The sequence below is a fragment of the Mustela nivalis genome (assembly GCF_964662115.1).
Source record: "Mustela nivalis genome assembly, chromosome: 6".
Lineage (NCBI taxonomy): Eukaryota > Metazoa > Chordata > Mammalia > Carnivora > Mustelidae > Mustela > Mustela nivalis.
The window spans coordinates 134,592,479-134,609,273 of record NC_139025.1 but is presented as its reverse complement, the minus strand read 5'-3'; the positions used below and the strand labels follow the sequence as shown (position 1 = coordinate 134,609,273).

General features: G+C 35.3%; 1 protein-coding gene across 1 annotated transcript in view; it reads left to right on the top strand.

Moving 5' to 3' along the window:
- LOC309867508 (myocyte-specific enhancer factor 2A-like) overlaps positions 1-16,795 on the top strand; it is a gene marked incomplete at its 5' end in the record, with an annotated part of 98,699 nt that overhangs the window by 67,336 nt on the left and 14,568 nt on the right. Inside the window, 3 exon segments of the mRNA XM_082736425.1 lie at positions 3,586-3,720; positions 6,131-6,350; positions 7,042-7,101. Coding sequence (XP_082592551.1) covers positions 3,586-3,720; positions 6,131-6,350; positions 7,042-7,101 — 415 coding nt within the window.

The window sequence follows — 16,795 nt, the reverse complement described above, 5'->3', positions numbered from 1 at the left end:
AAAAAAAAAAAAAAAGATTTTAACTCATTAGTGACTGAGGAAACTGGAAAAAATTACAAGTGGTTAATAGATAAATCCTAAGATTAGACAAATACATAAGCCCATCAAGAAGGCAAAATAAATTTTCTTCGTAGGTGCAAAAAAATAAAAGACCTGACCTCTTCCACAGTAGTGACAGAAGTCAATTGAACCACCATCAGACAGAATTTATTTGCATGTCTACAAACATTAATTTCCATTATTACCAGTTTCAACAAATTAACTTCTATCTCTACAGAGTTGTTAAATAGCTCAAAGGCACAAACCCCATAGAATCGGATGACATGGAAGGATGTGCCCTAAACAATACATAGTTTTCCATAAAGACACTTAGGAGGGGTTTTTTTTTTTTTTTTTGATCCATTTAAAAAGCTTTCAGAATCTGTCCTTAGATAACTAATACTTAAGGTAAATATTAGCTAAGGACGTTGATTATTTAAAATCTGCATTTTATAATGTATGTTCAAGTATGCAGAAAGTACCTGACCGAATTGGCCCAAAATATAAGAAGAAGTGCCATTAAAATCATAATATTGTTTACATCTATTGTGAGGAGTAGAAATGTTTGTTTTTTAAAGGTGTTTAGCTAACCCTCCAAAAATAAAATTTCTTTTATAGAAACACACTGATGAAAATTATATGGGCATTCATTTTAGGATTTCATTTAAGTAATCTTTGCAGTTGGAATCATTAGACATGTTTAGAACACTGGTACAAAAGAACACCTAACAGGTTGTATCAAGTTAGCTTAAATTAATAACTTAATTATTTAAGAAAAGCAACTTCAGTCAACTTACATGATACATACCTGTGAAACTTGAAATTATTTTGGCACAATTGAACTTTCCCCATGAGTTTGCCATAATGTCACTGAAAACTGTCTGTTGATGTACAATAGCAAAGTACTTTTTATGAAGTACTATTTACTTCAGAATGGACCATAATAATCATCTGTAATAGCCATAGACTGTGCACCGTGCTAGTACTCTTAAGGAATACACAACAACAGATTCCTCAAAATGGTAGCCTTTCACACTGTTTTCTTCGTTAACCAAGTGTTTTTATTGTGGCTGACCTGAAGCACGTGAAAAAATTGAAGCTAGCCTGTTTCTTATATGCCTCACCTAAGCTTGTTAATAGATGACAGCATTCCATGTGTTAGTACCTGTGACACAGGAGAGACTTTTACTATTAAGCTCTGTGGTAATGATAAAGAAGACAGAAAAAGTCTTTTTATGGTAGTTGGGTCCTCACAACAACTCTTCATGTTCTGGTGATAAGAAGACGCAAGTTGGGTATCCAGTAGAGGTACATGAGCTTGTTATCTCCAGAGCTGATAGAGCCTCTTGAATTCCCTCACAATGACAGGAACCCCATCTGAAGTGAAGGCTTGCAGAGCTGGAGATACCAGAACACTATTCTTTATGAGTGCAAGTAGGGTTAACCCTGTTGTTGTAGAATAAAACTTCTGTGTAATTACTTTAAAAGTCCATATTCTTTTTCTTCAGTAATTTGAAAGGACTTCAAAGAGGCACATAGTTGGTGGTCGCTATTAGTGAAAGCATGACTATGAATTTCCTAGTCTTAAGATGCGTGAATATGATGGGAAAATATCTGGAGATTTCAGGCTAGAATAAGTCAACAAGTTCATGATGAAATCTGTGTAGGCACTTACTATATTTGTTTTGTTTCTAGGGCTGTGTAGGTTATAAGAGTTCATTGTGTTCCAATATTCTGAATGTTAACGTCTTCATTGCTGATAGCAACTTGCAGAGCTTTGGCAAGCAGAACTTGCTACAGTGAGCGGAGGAGAATACATGTCTCCATCCCTTAGTTCTAAATAACTGGACCTTTTATGGCTAAGTACACATAAAAGTTCATGTGATCAGTTATATCCATAGAACGTAGAGCCACGGGGCCAGTGTTAGGGAAGTACAGGTAGTGTTTGCTCTATGCTTATGTTTAGTGATTGTGTTACAGTGGGGGTTTCAGAGACTATATGTGGGATTCCTAGTGCATGCTAAGTAATTGGAGAAGTTAACGTATCAGCACTTAGGATTGTTTATGATTCTGTAAGCATGAAAAAAATCAAATTGACTAAAGGATTTTAAAATAATTTGACTTCAGGGAAACTAAGAAAAAAATTTCCTATCTTAACCTGTTGTGTGTTTACATTCTTTCAGTGCTTATAAAATAAGCATTCATAATTGTAAATTATATTTTAAAGGATATCAAGATTACTATGAATTAATTAAGTGCATCTTAAATCTAATTTAAATAATCATTAAAGAATAAATTAGCAAACATAGTACTAATTTATTGATCAAACTTTGTTTCCCAATTAAATAAACTTCATTAGTTTACTTGGAAAATTTTAACTTCCCAAAACTTCACAGTGGTTGATTAGAAAATCAGCCAGCCTCAAAGCTATTTAAAATGTTGAACTCTAATTCTACTTTAAAAAAACACCCATTGGGGTTTTTAAAAATTTAGACATTCTGGAAATAAATTAGTATTCCACAAATTGTCAAGCCCTTGGTTGTAAAGCTACTCTTTTAAATATTGAACAAGTCATTTCATGGTGATTTTAGTGAAAAAAATTAAAAATCAGAAAACAAATAGTTCATTATATTTTTACCTCAAAATAAGAAGGAAAAGTGAACATATTGTCTAGGAGATACTTTCATAACACAAAGTTTTCCAGAAAGTCAGTTCAGTGGATTAGGTCAACCCCTGAAGGAGCTCTGTACGAAGAGGTAGCCAAGGGGGTGAAAGATACATGCTGTTTAACATATTATTACAAACTTTAAAAGTAAGTAGAAGGGGGAAAATTTCATTAGTGGGTTTTTTTTTTGTTTTGTTTTATAGAACTTCAAAATAAATTTGTTGCAATCTTACACCAATAGATGTTCAGTGTCACTAATAAAGTCACTAATAATATGTATACTCTACATAGAAAAGAGTCATAGCTGTCAAATGTAAATAAGTATTTGAGTTTTTTGCCTTTAAGTTTTGTAGGAAAATGATAGTATTTAAGAACAAATTAGGAATGAGGTTACTGAGATAGGATGCTAATTCTTTCTGGTGGCTAGGATAAACTCAGGTGGAAAGCAGTTTCAGTAGATGAAGTTGCTGAAATGTTCATTTTGTAAAGGTACTATGATAGCTTCTCAGAGCATCATTTTGATACATTTCTGTGTCAGTTTGCACACTCATTGGCCCTATCAGATGTGTTGATCAGGCTGTAATCAGATTCAGATTGTAAATGTCAGAGCCGTGAGTAATTTAGTATCTCTAGGAAGTTTGGGAAGAAAGAATCCAAATAAATTAACATTCCTTTTTTTTCTTAATGTGCACTGGGAACATTAATTTTGCTTATACCTAAGGTTTACATTATTTGGAGGATTAGAGTACATTTGTGATCATTTAAAAACCATTTCAGTGGCTCTTGTAATAATTCATTCAGTCTGTGCTCTCTTAATAAATTTTACAAAACTCATGGCAAGTTAGTATCATTTGTGTGTGAATTTTCCAATTGTATTTCAGACTTTAAGAAAGAAAGGCCTGAATGGTTGTGAGAGTCCTGATGCTGACGATTACTTTGAGCACAGTCCACTCTCGGAGGACAGATTCAGCAAACTAAATGAAGATAGTGATTTTATTTCAAACGAGGCCCTGAAAGTACTTTTACTTTACCTCTACTTTTTATTTGTTGATCCTTTTTGTTAACTTCATTATATAGGCTCTGAACAAGAAGGAACACAGAGGGTGCGACAGCCCAGACCCTGATACTTCCTATGTGCTAACTCCACATACAGAAGAAAAATATAAAAAAATTAATGAGGAATTTGATAATATGATGCGGAATCATAAAATCGCAGTGAGTACTAAAGTATGGTTTCTGCTTTTATCTTGTGCATGAAGATATTGGCTATGCATCCTGTTTATTTTCGCAGTGGGTGATGATACCAATAAGTAGAAGGGGAAGAAATTTCGTTAGGGTTTTTTTGTTGTTGTTTGTTTTACAGAACTTCAAAATAAATTTGTTGGAGTCTTATAATAATACATGTTCAGTGTCTTAAACAAGGAAGTGAAGAGAAGGCATCCTAATCTAAGTTCTACTTACTGTCTCCTATACCTTTGGACAGGGTGCATAAATCCCTCTCAGATGCCAATTTTCTCATCAGTAAAGTGAATGAGCTGGCTTACGTAATTTTTAAGGTCCCTTCTAGCTCTTAAATTTCCATGATCGTAAATATAAAGGGTTCATATAAGATTTCCCTTTCCCTCTCATGACTTAAAAAATATTACATGTACATTAATAGATCTTGAGACTATAAGATATAAAGTGATTAGATTTATTACAAAATTTGATGTTTCAGGATTATTTTTAATTATTTTGTATAGTTGCTGTAATAGTAGTAACTTACTCTTTGGTTCTTTGTAAATGTCCGAAAACTATTTGGCAAAATACCTCCAAACTTTTCTTTTCTTTTATTGTAGGTATTGAGGAAGAGAGGCTTGGCTTGATACTAATTTAAGGAAGCAAAGTTTTTAAACTGGTTGCAAATCAAATACTTGGTTTAAAATTTTCCTATGCTCATACATCTAACCATCATGAAAACCAGTAGTTTTTTGAGTTATCCTTCTTTGATAGTTCTTCAAAGAGTTCTTACGGGGAGCTCATTGGCAAGAGCTGCTTAAAACAGCTATTTTGGATCTGATTTTCTAAAGCTGCATCTGTAGTGTAGGCTTCAGGGAACAAATTGGTTCTGATTCTGATATTTATCTTATTGTCAGAGTTAATTCTCTTAAAAACTATGCCTTGAAGTATACATCATGGATTATCTCTTCAAAGGAGTCCTTTACTATAAGAAGCTCATGAAAAATAGATTTAAGGAAGTATTTTTGTGCTAATACAGTTATTATTCTTTAAAAACATAAATAAAATAAAATCCCTTCTGACCTCACATGGATGCTGGTGACTTTGTAGTAAATGTTAAACTGCAAAATATTGTGTAAATAAAATTGCTTTACCTTTGAAAAAAAAATTTTTTGTCATGTAGCCATTGTTTTATGTCAGTTAATGAATGATAATTTTCTTTCTGAAATAATCTATTGAATAGAGAACATAAATTATGTTCTTCCAACTTTGAATTAGCAGTGTTACCACTCTTTGCAATCACTTTTAAAATATGGAGAGAAGAAAGCTTTCTTCTTTCTCTATAATGGAGATTTTATAAAGAGAACTGTTATATTCATGGTTAACAAGTATATTATATATGGTCTACGAAGGAAATACAAGAAGAAATGACAAATACTGTTTTAAGGGGGTGTGGAATACTTAGGAGGGAAGTAAGATAGCATTTATAATTATAACTTAATCTTCATACAATTTAAAGATAGGTTTTCAGCGGTTAATTTTATTGTTTAGATGGTTTCTTTGCATTTCATCACACTCAGATTGCATTGTGTTGTATATATGACTTGATTTTTTTTTTAAGTTTTGTCCATTAAGAATGTCAGTCAGTTAAACCAGGGCTGATTTATAATGTCCCACATTTGGTGTATTAAATTTATAATTTGTGTACATATTTTCTCCTTTTGTTAAATTTGTAATCTCTCAATAGAAATGTAATGTTACTAAACTGGTTTGGATTATTAAAATGCAAATTTTATGCTTACTTGGTAACAATATATTTTGTAATGTCTAAATCTGACAACACTACTTTAATATCAGGTTCTGACATCTAATTTTCATTTCTAGGACTGTTTTAAATATATATATATATATATATATATATATATATATATATATATACACACACACACACACACACACTTTATAGTGGTGTATATGTATTCATATATAAAACGGAAATTGAAAAGTTTATGTCAGACATACTCATGTTCAAATGTAATTCTGAAGAAAGCAACTTAAATCTACCAGTTGATTAGTAAGAAACTATCCCTGTCCTCAACTTTTAATAACTGTGGAGTTACCTTATCCAAATTAAAATTCGTAAGTTATTTATTTAATATTGATGAAAATGAAACTAACAGTTTTCTCTTCCTTGTTCTTTATTTACAGCCTGGTTTGCCACCTCAAAACTTCTCAATGTCTGTCACAGTCCCTGTGACCAGCCCTAATGCTTTGTCCTACACTAACCCAGGGAGTTCACTTGTGTCGCCATCTTTGGCCGCCAGCTCAACATTAGCAGATTCAAGCATGCTGTCTCCACCTCAAGCCACGCTGCACAGAAATGTATCCCCTGGAGTCCCTCAGAGACCGCCGAGTACCGGCAGTACAGGTGTGTAGTGGTCTCTCTTCTGCTGGTTCTTTAAGAAAAAGAATTGCTGACATAAGCAGTTTCTTATTTCGCTACCTTTAATTTTCTATGATGTGCGAGAGTCACTGCCACATAATTGATTCCATTTTAAGGAATATTTTTGAGGATTTACTGCGGCGCTGTGGCATCCTCTTGGGTACAGTGGACCCATATACAGAATCTCCCATCTATAACTTTCCTTTTCACGGGAAACCATACTTTGACAGGCAGAAAATTTAATTAGGGTATCATGAGCAAAGACTTAAAGTTCGAGTGTGAGTCACTCATGTCAAAAATAAGAGAGTAGATGTACCTGACTGGAGTTAGAGTTCATGAATTCAGCAAAAATCAGCATTTATGACTTTATTCTTTGTAATACAGTGTTTCCTCTTCTTTAAGTCCCAAATTTAATAGTACTGTTAGCACTGACCCCATTCTTAGGAATTTGTACTTTTTGATATTGATACAGGAAAGCATTTGTATCCAGAGCTTGATAGGTGAGCTTTTATATGTATATTTAACTATATCATATTACACAGTTATGCCAGATTCAGTCTAGGGCTAGTTTTTATTTTTGCTTTTTAGGAAAGGAGTGCAGTTTACTTCGTTCAGATAAGGAAAACCAATTCATGTTCATTCTCTGCCCTCTCTGTTCCCTCTCCAAAATTTTTAGGTGGGATGTTGAGCACTTCAGACCTCACAGTGCCAAATGGAGCTGGAAGCAGTCCAGTGGGTGCGTGAATTACTCCTGTTTGTCTTTCTAGGCATCTGCCCTATATGAGATAAAGGGAATATTGTCCCTCAAATGAGGCCTTATACCAGATAAGGGAAAAATGGGTATATGACTAGAACAGACATGTCCCTTCGTAGACTTAATTTTCTTCTGAGGGGTGTTTTTACTAATACCTAACATTTTTAAATAACATCCCTGCTCTGTTCTTTATACCTTGGCCTTGAGTGCTTCCTCAAGTGCTTTCAGATACTGTTCTTTGCTAAAGATGCAATTGCCTTCATACAGTTTTTACATCAAGCTAGTTTCTTAAGGAGAAGATTTCTGTATCATCTATTCTTGCCAAAAGTTAGATCATTAGCAGATGATACATTTTATAATAGCATGAAATGTTTTTGGAGAGGTTGCAATAACAAAGAAATGGTGGGCCTGCTTCTAGAGCTACAAAGATTATTAAGAAGTTTGTCTTCAAAGCATTGTTTTGGTGGCTACCTGTAGAACATCCACATTTTGTCACAGTTGTAGCCAAATTGGGTTAGTTTTGTTTTGTTTTTTACTTTAGGATCCCAAAGATGACTAGCAAGTTTAAACACATGTTTAAATATGTCTGCCCAACCTCCGAGTGCCGGCAAAGATACACTATGAACTGAACATTACAGAAACATGGCATATATGTCAAAGAGTTGTAAGAATAACTGTATTCCTTTGGATTATCATCACATTAAGTGGTCTTGGTCTCTTAATCTGTGATAAACATAGTTGTCATCATTGTATCATCATTGTATCTGGAAAAAAAAACTTTCCTCCCTGATTTAGATATCGTGTGTTCCTGGAGACTTCTGAACACAGACACTTCTAAGAAAAATTTACACTTGTATGTATTCAGCCCATTCATTCTATTAAAATGTAAGGAGCTTCTGCCTCAAGAGATTTGCAGAGATAATTGAATAACTTAATTTAAGGTGATGAGAAAGAAACATATTGCTGAGACAAGTTATAAAACATAGTGGTAGGTTAAATGCCTAATTCTGCCACATATTAATTGTGCTTTGGATGGAATATTATATAAGACCAATGTAGGATCTTTTTTAACATAATTGTGGAAAATTCATAACAGTATTAATAGTTATACATTAGGCTGCTTTACTTATATGTGTATTTCCAAATATTTATAGTTTATTTAAACTTCATTTGAGTTATTTGCATGCCCATATACATACTCTTTTTGTGTTAAACCTTCCCATATGCTTGTACTCCCCCAGTACTGCCCATCTTACTTTGCCTTCTACTTCCTAGCTTAGCTAAGGCTAGACTCGAGAATTTCTATTTCATTTAATGTTAATTGTAAGTACCTCTTGGTTTATTTCCGAAATAGTTCCCCCCTCCCCCATGGAGTTTAACTCTTCGAAGATTTCTAATGTGTTTTCCCCTTGACTTTCCTTCTTTTTTTTTTCTTCATCCTTCTGGCATATTGTAAACACGGTTCTAACTCCTGTCAAACAAGTGTTTCAATTCCCATTTTTTTTGTACTTTTTACACTTTCTAAAAGCTTTTATCAATATTTTTTCTTATCTGCCATGCAACTGTAAATCTAAACTCTGTCTCTGCTGCTTGGTTTTTCTGTGCTCCCTTTGGTAATTTGAAACTCAGACTTTGTCATCATCAAAATACATTTTCTTTTGTTGTTGTTGTTGTTTTCATTCATTTTTCTTTTTTTATAAGCCTCCTCTCCCTGTCATGACCTTTATGTTTAGAGGACTACATAATCCTACTCCTGGGATCATGGAACATCGTCATTACTTCATACAAAGCATCTCAGTCTGCTGTGTATTAATCCCTTTTATACCTCTGTTCCATTCCCATGCCCTTCCTCCCCCCATCTTAGGTAACTAATGTGTTTAGTGTTAATAGTGTTAATAATCATGATTAGGGAACATGTATTTCTATTAAAACTTAAAATTCAAGTAAGTATTAAAATATTGTAAGTGCTTAGTGAGAAACTTAAAGATTTTATTTATTTGAGAGAGAGAGAGCATTGCATGAATGGGGGGCTGGGGGAGAGAGAGGAGACAGAAGGAGAGAAACAAGGAGCCTCCTTGCTGACCTGCTGACTGGGGAGCTGGACATGGGGCTCAGTCCCAGAACCGCATCACAACCTGACCCACAGGCAGACATTTTACCAACTGAGCCCCCCAGGCACCCCTTTAGTGAGTTATTTAAAAGTCTGTTTATATTATTACGTATAAACAGAGATAAATCCTGCTTCTTAGGGTACACCTCAGCATCTCATAATGCATCAAGATTGTATGTCCTGATTCTTCATTAACTCATACTCGTACATGCCAATTTTACCTAGACTGTGTGTAACGCTACTTACTCCACTTGTGTGGCTTGTATTCTAAATGGCATATATGTATATATCTATATCTATATCTATCTATATATATATATATATATATATATATATATATATATCTGCTTTTTAACAGAATTAGATCTGAGTAGACTTTTTATGTCAACTAAGATACCAACTGGAAGCATGTATTTATGTGAAATACTTAGAGCATACATGGGTTTAAAGTGTTTTTACTATAAATTGTCCCTAAAATAAATGATCTGCCATGGGTATTTTTAAAATGTTATTTTTGTGAGGAAGAGCCAGATAATATGTTTTAGCTCATTTTCAACAATGATGCCATTTTGGTTTAGTAGTTTGGAAAAAGTAGTTTAAACTCATTATTATACCAGATATACTCTTTATGAATGAAAAGATTAAACAGTTAAGATTCCCAGGGAAATTTAGAGGGAAAAAATATTTAAAAGTAAAGAATGATTTCTAATCTATTTTTCCAGATATGTTTCTTGGAACTGTATGAGAAGAAGGATTTATCAATGTTTGGTAAACCTTGTGTTAAATAAAACTAAGCAATTTTCTTCACTGTAGGACTTACTGGAGCCTTTAAAATGCTAATTTGTTTGTGAGTCATTAAACTTAGTATGTAACATATGGTTACACAAAGTGATTTCATAATAGAAACCTTCATTTTTTTCCTCATGAAAAAGCATCTTTCATAATTAGTATCATAAAACATTTTGGGAAATCTTCTTTCTGGTCTTAAGATGATATATAGAAAAGAGCTTTTGGATAATGAAACCTTCCATAAATGAAATTAAAATTGAGGTTTAAAAAAAGACAAGACAATTAAGCTTGTGCTGTGATAATAGTAGACCTGATTATTGGGACCAACCCTTCCACTGAAGACACCTACAAATGCTAGGCAAAATATTTTTTAAATCTGCTTGAAAGCACTTGAGAACCTACAAAATAATGAAGAATTCCTGGCTCAAGATCCAGGGAATGTTGGAGACAGATCCTCAAAGAGGGTGAGCCTGGCATTAGTGACTGCTTTTCCGCAGGTGGTAGTTGCCACTTCCACAGTGGAGCAGGATGCCTCAGAGACCTAGGGGGACAGGGAAGTCAAAGTTCAGGGCCCTTAAAAATTGGGAGGGTCCAGTGTGCTCCTGTCACTTTGTCCCTAAAATAAATGATCTGTCATGGGTATTTTAACACTTTGTGTTAAGCCCCCAAAAGGCAAGACCATAGAAGTAGAGTGAATCAGAGATTAACAGGCCCTTCTAGTAGCTACATCTGCGCCATCTGCTTTCCATACACTAGAGTGTTGTTATCTACATTTAAAGTACAGAGTAAACGTTCTTTACACTGTGTTCCTTTTTTCTCTTTTTTAAGATTTTGCTTGTTTATTTGTCAGAGCATGAGGGAAGAGGAAAGACAGGGCAGAGGGAGAAGCAGAGTCCTTGCTGAGCAGGGAGCCCAGTGTGGGACTCAGTCCCGGGACCCTGGGATCATGACCTGAGCTGAAGGCAGACGCTTAACTTGACTGGCCACCCAGGTGCCCCATATGTTCTTCTATACTTAAAAAAAAAAAAAAAAAAGTTCTTTGTGTACATAAAACTGAAAATTGACCACATGCTGGGCCACAAAAAAAGTATCAACAAATTTTGGAGAATTTAATCACATAGAGGTAAGCTCTCTGGTGACAGAGTATTTCAGCCAGCAACCATTTTTTATGTATAATAAATCAATTTTTTATACATAATCTGTATAATAACTTTAATTTTTCAGTCCAGGCTTAAAGGCTTGCCATGAACCACTTCCATATAGTTTCAATTAACCTTTAAACTGGAACATTTTTACTGATACTGTAATTTTCAAATGTATAATGTTTTTATAGATGAGCCTCTGTTCTCCTCGTTCTTATTTTAATTTTTGTTGAGTCTCCTGCTTCCCAAAATACAGGATGCTTCAGGCCCATGTAATAAGGCAAGCAGAAGCATCTTTGAGGTTTTTAAGCATGAGACAAACTTAGAATAGGGAAAGACATGTTAAATAGGAAATCAGAGGAAGCATAACTGTAAAAGAAGGATTGATTTGGTTGTGTAAAATTAAGAATCTTTATTGATCAAAATCACCATGAAGAGAACAAAAAGGCAAGACAGTGAGAAAATGTAGATTGTATACATACAGCACACAGAGGTCTTTTTTATCAAGAATACTTACAAGTCATCATGAAAAAAATCTGATTTTTGAAAATGTGCATGAGAACATTTTACAAAAGAAGTTACCGGGTATCCAGTAAGCCTGTGACAAGATACTCAGTCTCAGTAACCAAGGCAATGCAAAATTAAAATCACAGAAAGCATCATACAACAGCCAGAATGGCCAAAGCAGAATAGGCTGATAATACCAGGTGTTGATAACTCTCATTGTGAGAGTTCCAAACTCTCATTCCCTGAGGATTACAGTGCAAATTGATGCAGCTGTTTTGACATTGTCTCCTAAAGTAGTAGATATATGGGTTCTACAACCCACCATTTTTATTCATCCTTATATACTGTAGAGAAATGCATATGTGTACCATGAGCATCAGGAAATAAAGGAATGCGCATGGCATTGCCTGTTACAGGCAACATCTAGAAATAATCCAAATTTCTGTCAACAGTAGAACAAATAAATAAGTGATAGTATGTCTATGTGAAGGAGTTCTATACTGGAATGAAAAGGAAGAAACTATAGCAGTAATTAGCATGGTGGCTGAATTTCATCAGACTATGATGTATGAAAGACAATGGATGCAAATACAAAATTATTCTATTCTATCTAAATAAAGCTGGAAAAATAGCCAAGCAATATTATGTGCTAAGATTGCGTGTAGATAGATGATAAAACTGTAAAGAAAAACAAGTCACTGTAATAGTCATAATACTGGTTATTTTGGGTAGGTGGGACAACAGGAATGTTCGGGGGGCCCAATTATAGAGCCTTTTCAGGGTTTTGGCAGTATTGTTTTTCCTGATGTAATGGATACATGGAGATTTTAAATTTATGCTAAAGCCTTGATTGTTAAGTTTTTATTTTATGTACCATTTTGTATTATGTGGTATGTTAATATGAGTTTTAAAATAGATACATTTGATTTTTAAAAGGAATTCTAAACCAAAGTGTGGAGGTACTTTTAAAATGCTAAGAGAGGGGCGCCTGGGTGGCTCAGTGGGTTAAAGCCTCTGCCTTCAGCTCAAGTCATGATCCCAGGGTCCTGGGAGCCCTGCCTCTGGCTCTCTGCTCAGTGGGAGACCTGCCTCCCCCTTTCTCTCTGCCTGCCTCTCTGCCTACTTGTGATCTCTGTTTGTCAAATAAATAAATAAAATATTAAAAATCAATCAATCAATCAATCAAATGATAAGAGAATGTAGTGTATATTGTATAGGTGTTATACTATCCTGAAATCTAGAGAGAAAACATTACACATTCATACTCTCAGAAAGACTTAACAGTCTTTGGGCAAAGACTCCGTTCATTGGGCACTATTGTCTGCATGTGGCAGCGGGATGTACAGTCCCATCTTGAGATCAGGAAGCACGACTGTGTCAAGGGGACAGACCAGCAAAAGCCTAGGATGGCAGAGCAGAAAGCTGGAAAGCTCTGGCTCCTCCACAGTGAGCTGCAAAAGCCACTGAGCTTGCAACCACTTTTCTCCAGTTGTCTTAAGGGAGATAAAAAGATTTTCTCATTCCGTAAAGAAGTAAAATAAAATACAAGCAAGAGGAAGGGGAATATTTAATAAGTAGGTGGGTTTTTTAATGTACCTAAATGTACAATTCAAAAAAGAAACCCAACTAGTATTTGAAAAATGGAAAGGATGTATCAGGAGATTTAAATAAAAATGACAAAAGAAAACCACAAACTCACTAATTGCCAACTATTACCACTTTGTGTTGTGATCTGGAGAACCAGTGCAGGTGTGAGGAAACTGATGATGGCATTGTAAGTTAGTAATGAGCTTTCTGAAAAGATTTTGCAAAGATGTCCCAGTAGTCATAAAAATGTTCATGCCTCTGAGCCCACAAATCCCATTCCTGGGAATCTCTCCTAACGAAATGAACTAGAACTTGCAAAGATTCACTGCAACTTTATTTATAGTATGAATAATAGGAAGAAACCAATGTATTCAACAGTATGAAAGTTATGTAAATGAAAATTTTCATCTGAACTTCTTTTTAGTTGTAATTTAAAACTATGCAAAAAAATATGCATGTGGAAAATAAAAAGGAGGGGAAATCCAAACTGATTATCATAGTTATGTTGGGATGGTGGATATAGGAATTTTCTCTCTCCTTTTCTAGTTTCTAAACTTTCTATATTGATATGGTTGGTACCTCCACAGTCATAACATTTTATTATAGTAAATTAAAGCATTCATTTGTTTTTCCTTGAAACATAATTTGTTTTCAGTCTTTTATTGTTCAAGTAAAACCTGCCAGTTTTGTACATGCTGTAAATTGTATACATTTTCCAGAGTGGCACTCTGACTTGGCATACGAGGTACATTTCTCTACTGAAAGTTGACCTACTCTGATGTAGGTGAAGTCCAAGTTCTTTTGGAGGCTTTTTCTTCACAAACCCCACTGGGTGCTCACAGAAGAGATTGGGAACATCCTGAAGATGTCTCCCCTATGATGTACGGCTGAGAAAAGGGAAGAGCAGCCCCTGTAATAGGGACAAAATGTGCTGCCTGGACCCTTCTCCCCTTTCTGTCCTATGGACCAGAAGTGTTCATCTGTGAGGGGATGAACGACAGAAAGTGTCACCCTCCAGGCCCTTTGGCGACCTCCCATTGTATCTTGAGAAATGGAAAAGGAAAAACATTTGAAGCCAGGGCGGAGGTGCAGGAACAATGTGAACGCCAAGAGCATGGCAGATGCCCAAGAGGCCCCAGCCCGGGGCGCAGCACCAAGAGGGGAAGGCTGCAGACTGAGAATGGATCACACACTGGAGAAAAACCGACTTCCGGCAAACCAGCCTCACTTCCTGCTGCAGGGATTCGGGGCCCATGGTGGCGGCACCAAGGGTGATGACTGCACCCATGAGCTCCAACTCAGCCCAATTCCTAACTAAATGAACTCCAACCAAGCGCTAAAGACCTATTGGTCTGTAGGTCAGTGAAGTTAACCCAAACTGCAAAACAAAGAGCAGAACAAATCTTCCAAGAGCTGTGGACTTCTATCAGGTGGTTTAACATATTTGTCATTGGAATTCCAAAAAGAGGGGAGAGAGAACAGAGCAGAAGAAATATTTGAAGAAACAGTAACACCAAGTAGGACAAATACACACACATTTCAGGTTACTAAAAGCAAAGGACAACAAGGAGAAAATCTTAAAGGCAGCCAGAGGAAAGAGAAGGAAAAAGAAAATATATACCATACTTCTCTTCAGAACCTATGCAAGCTATAAAACCGTGGAGTAACCTGCGGTGCTGAAATTCAAAACAAGAAACCCTCAACCTGGAATTCTGTATCCAGCAAAGTTGTCTTTCAGAAATGAAAGAGAAATAAAAACTTTCTCAAACAAAAAAATCTGGGGAATTTATTGCTGGGAGATCTGTTCTGCAAAAAATGCTGAAGGAAGTCCTTCTGCAAAGGGACTGTGATGCCAGCGAAAACTTGGATCTACACAGAGAAATATAGAACACAGAGAAATAAAGAACAATGGAAATGAAATAAATGAAGATAAAATAAAACACAATTTATTTTCCCCTAAATTTTATAAACCTTTTATTTTAGATTACAAAGATAGTACAGAAAGTTCTCCTAATGCTTCATACCAGTTTCTCCGATTATTAACATCTTGCATTAGTATAGTACAATAGTACTGGTAGTACTGCATAGTACTAAAAGGTCAGTATTGATACATTATTATTCACAGAACTTTTGTACGTTATTCAGATTTCTTTAGTTTTTAAACCACATAGCTTGTGTTCTGGGACCCCATCCAAGACACCACATTACACTTAGTAGGCTGTTTCCCACTTAGTAGGCTGTTTCCTCAGACTCCTCTTGGCTGTGATAGTTTCTAAGTCTTTCCTTGCTTTAATGACCTTGACAGTTTTGAGAAGTACTAGTAAGGTATCTTGTAGAATGTCCTTCCATTGGGACTTTTTTCCCCACGTTTTACTCATGATTAGACTGGGGTTATGGGTTTCAGGGAGGAAGGCCACAACTCAAGTGTGCCATTTTGATCACCTCATACAAAGGGTACATAGTATCATTATGAGTAATTACTGTTGTTGTCAACCTTGGTCACCTTGCTGATGCAGTGTTGCATGGGTTTCTGTGCTGCAAAGTTACACTTCTTCCTTTGCGTACTGTCCTCTTTGGAAAGAAGTCCTATGCAAGGTCCATACTTAAGGAGTGGGGAATTGGGCTCTACCTCCTTGAGGGCAGAATATCTACATAAATTATTTGGAGTTCTTCTGAACAGGTGATTTATCTGTTTGCTTTTATTATTTAATGATTTACTTTTATACAGACTTATGGATATTTATACTACTAAATTCTGCGAACATATAGTTCTACAAATACTGTTTCATTCTGTTGCTCATATTCCAGCTTTAGCTGTCGAGGACTTTTCACTTGGTTCCAGTTCCTCTGAAAATACACCCTCATCCTTGTGGGGTTATTTTTGGCAGGGAGGGGATAATGAAGGTTACTTTAAAATTTTTCAGTTATGATGAAGTGTTCCAGGCTCATCTTGTATATTCCCTGCCCCAGTTCCAGAATCAGTCATTTCTCTAAGGAACCTGGTTCCTTATTATTGGAGACTGGTATTAGAAACCGGAATCCAGGCATCTCTCTTTTTCATTGTTCTAAAAGATCACTACTTTCTAAAGCAAAAATAGCGGGAATGAATTTGGTGCTTATAATACATGTAGAAATAAAGTGTAGGACAACAAAAGACAGGAAGCAAAGTTGTAAACACACTGTTCGAAGCCCTTACTCTACACCTAATATGATATCTACTTGACGGTAAACTCTAGTTAACTAAAGATGTATGTTATAAAACCTAGTGCAACTACAGAAAACAATTTATGAAAGAGGTATAAAAAGTCAATAGAGGAGATAAAATGGAATTATTAAAAAATGCTCGAATAGCCCAAGATATGGGAGAAAACAGGAAAATACAACAAAGAGACAATGAGGCAAATAAATACAGCTAACAACATTGTAGATTGTAATCCAACCATACAAGTAATCACACTGAATGTGGTCGTAAACATCAGTTAAAAGACAAAATGTCAGATTGTTTAAGAAAAGGAAGGTCATGGCGATTCATAGACCTGTA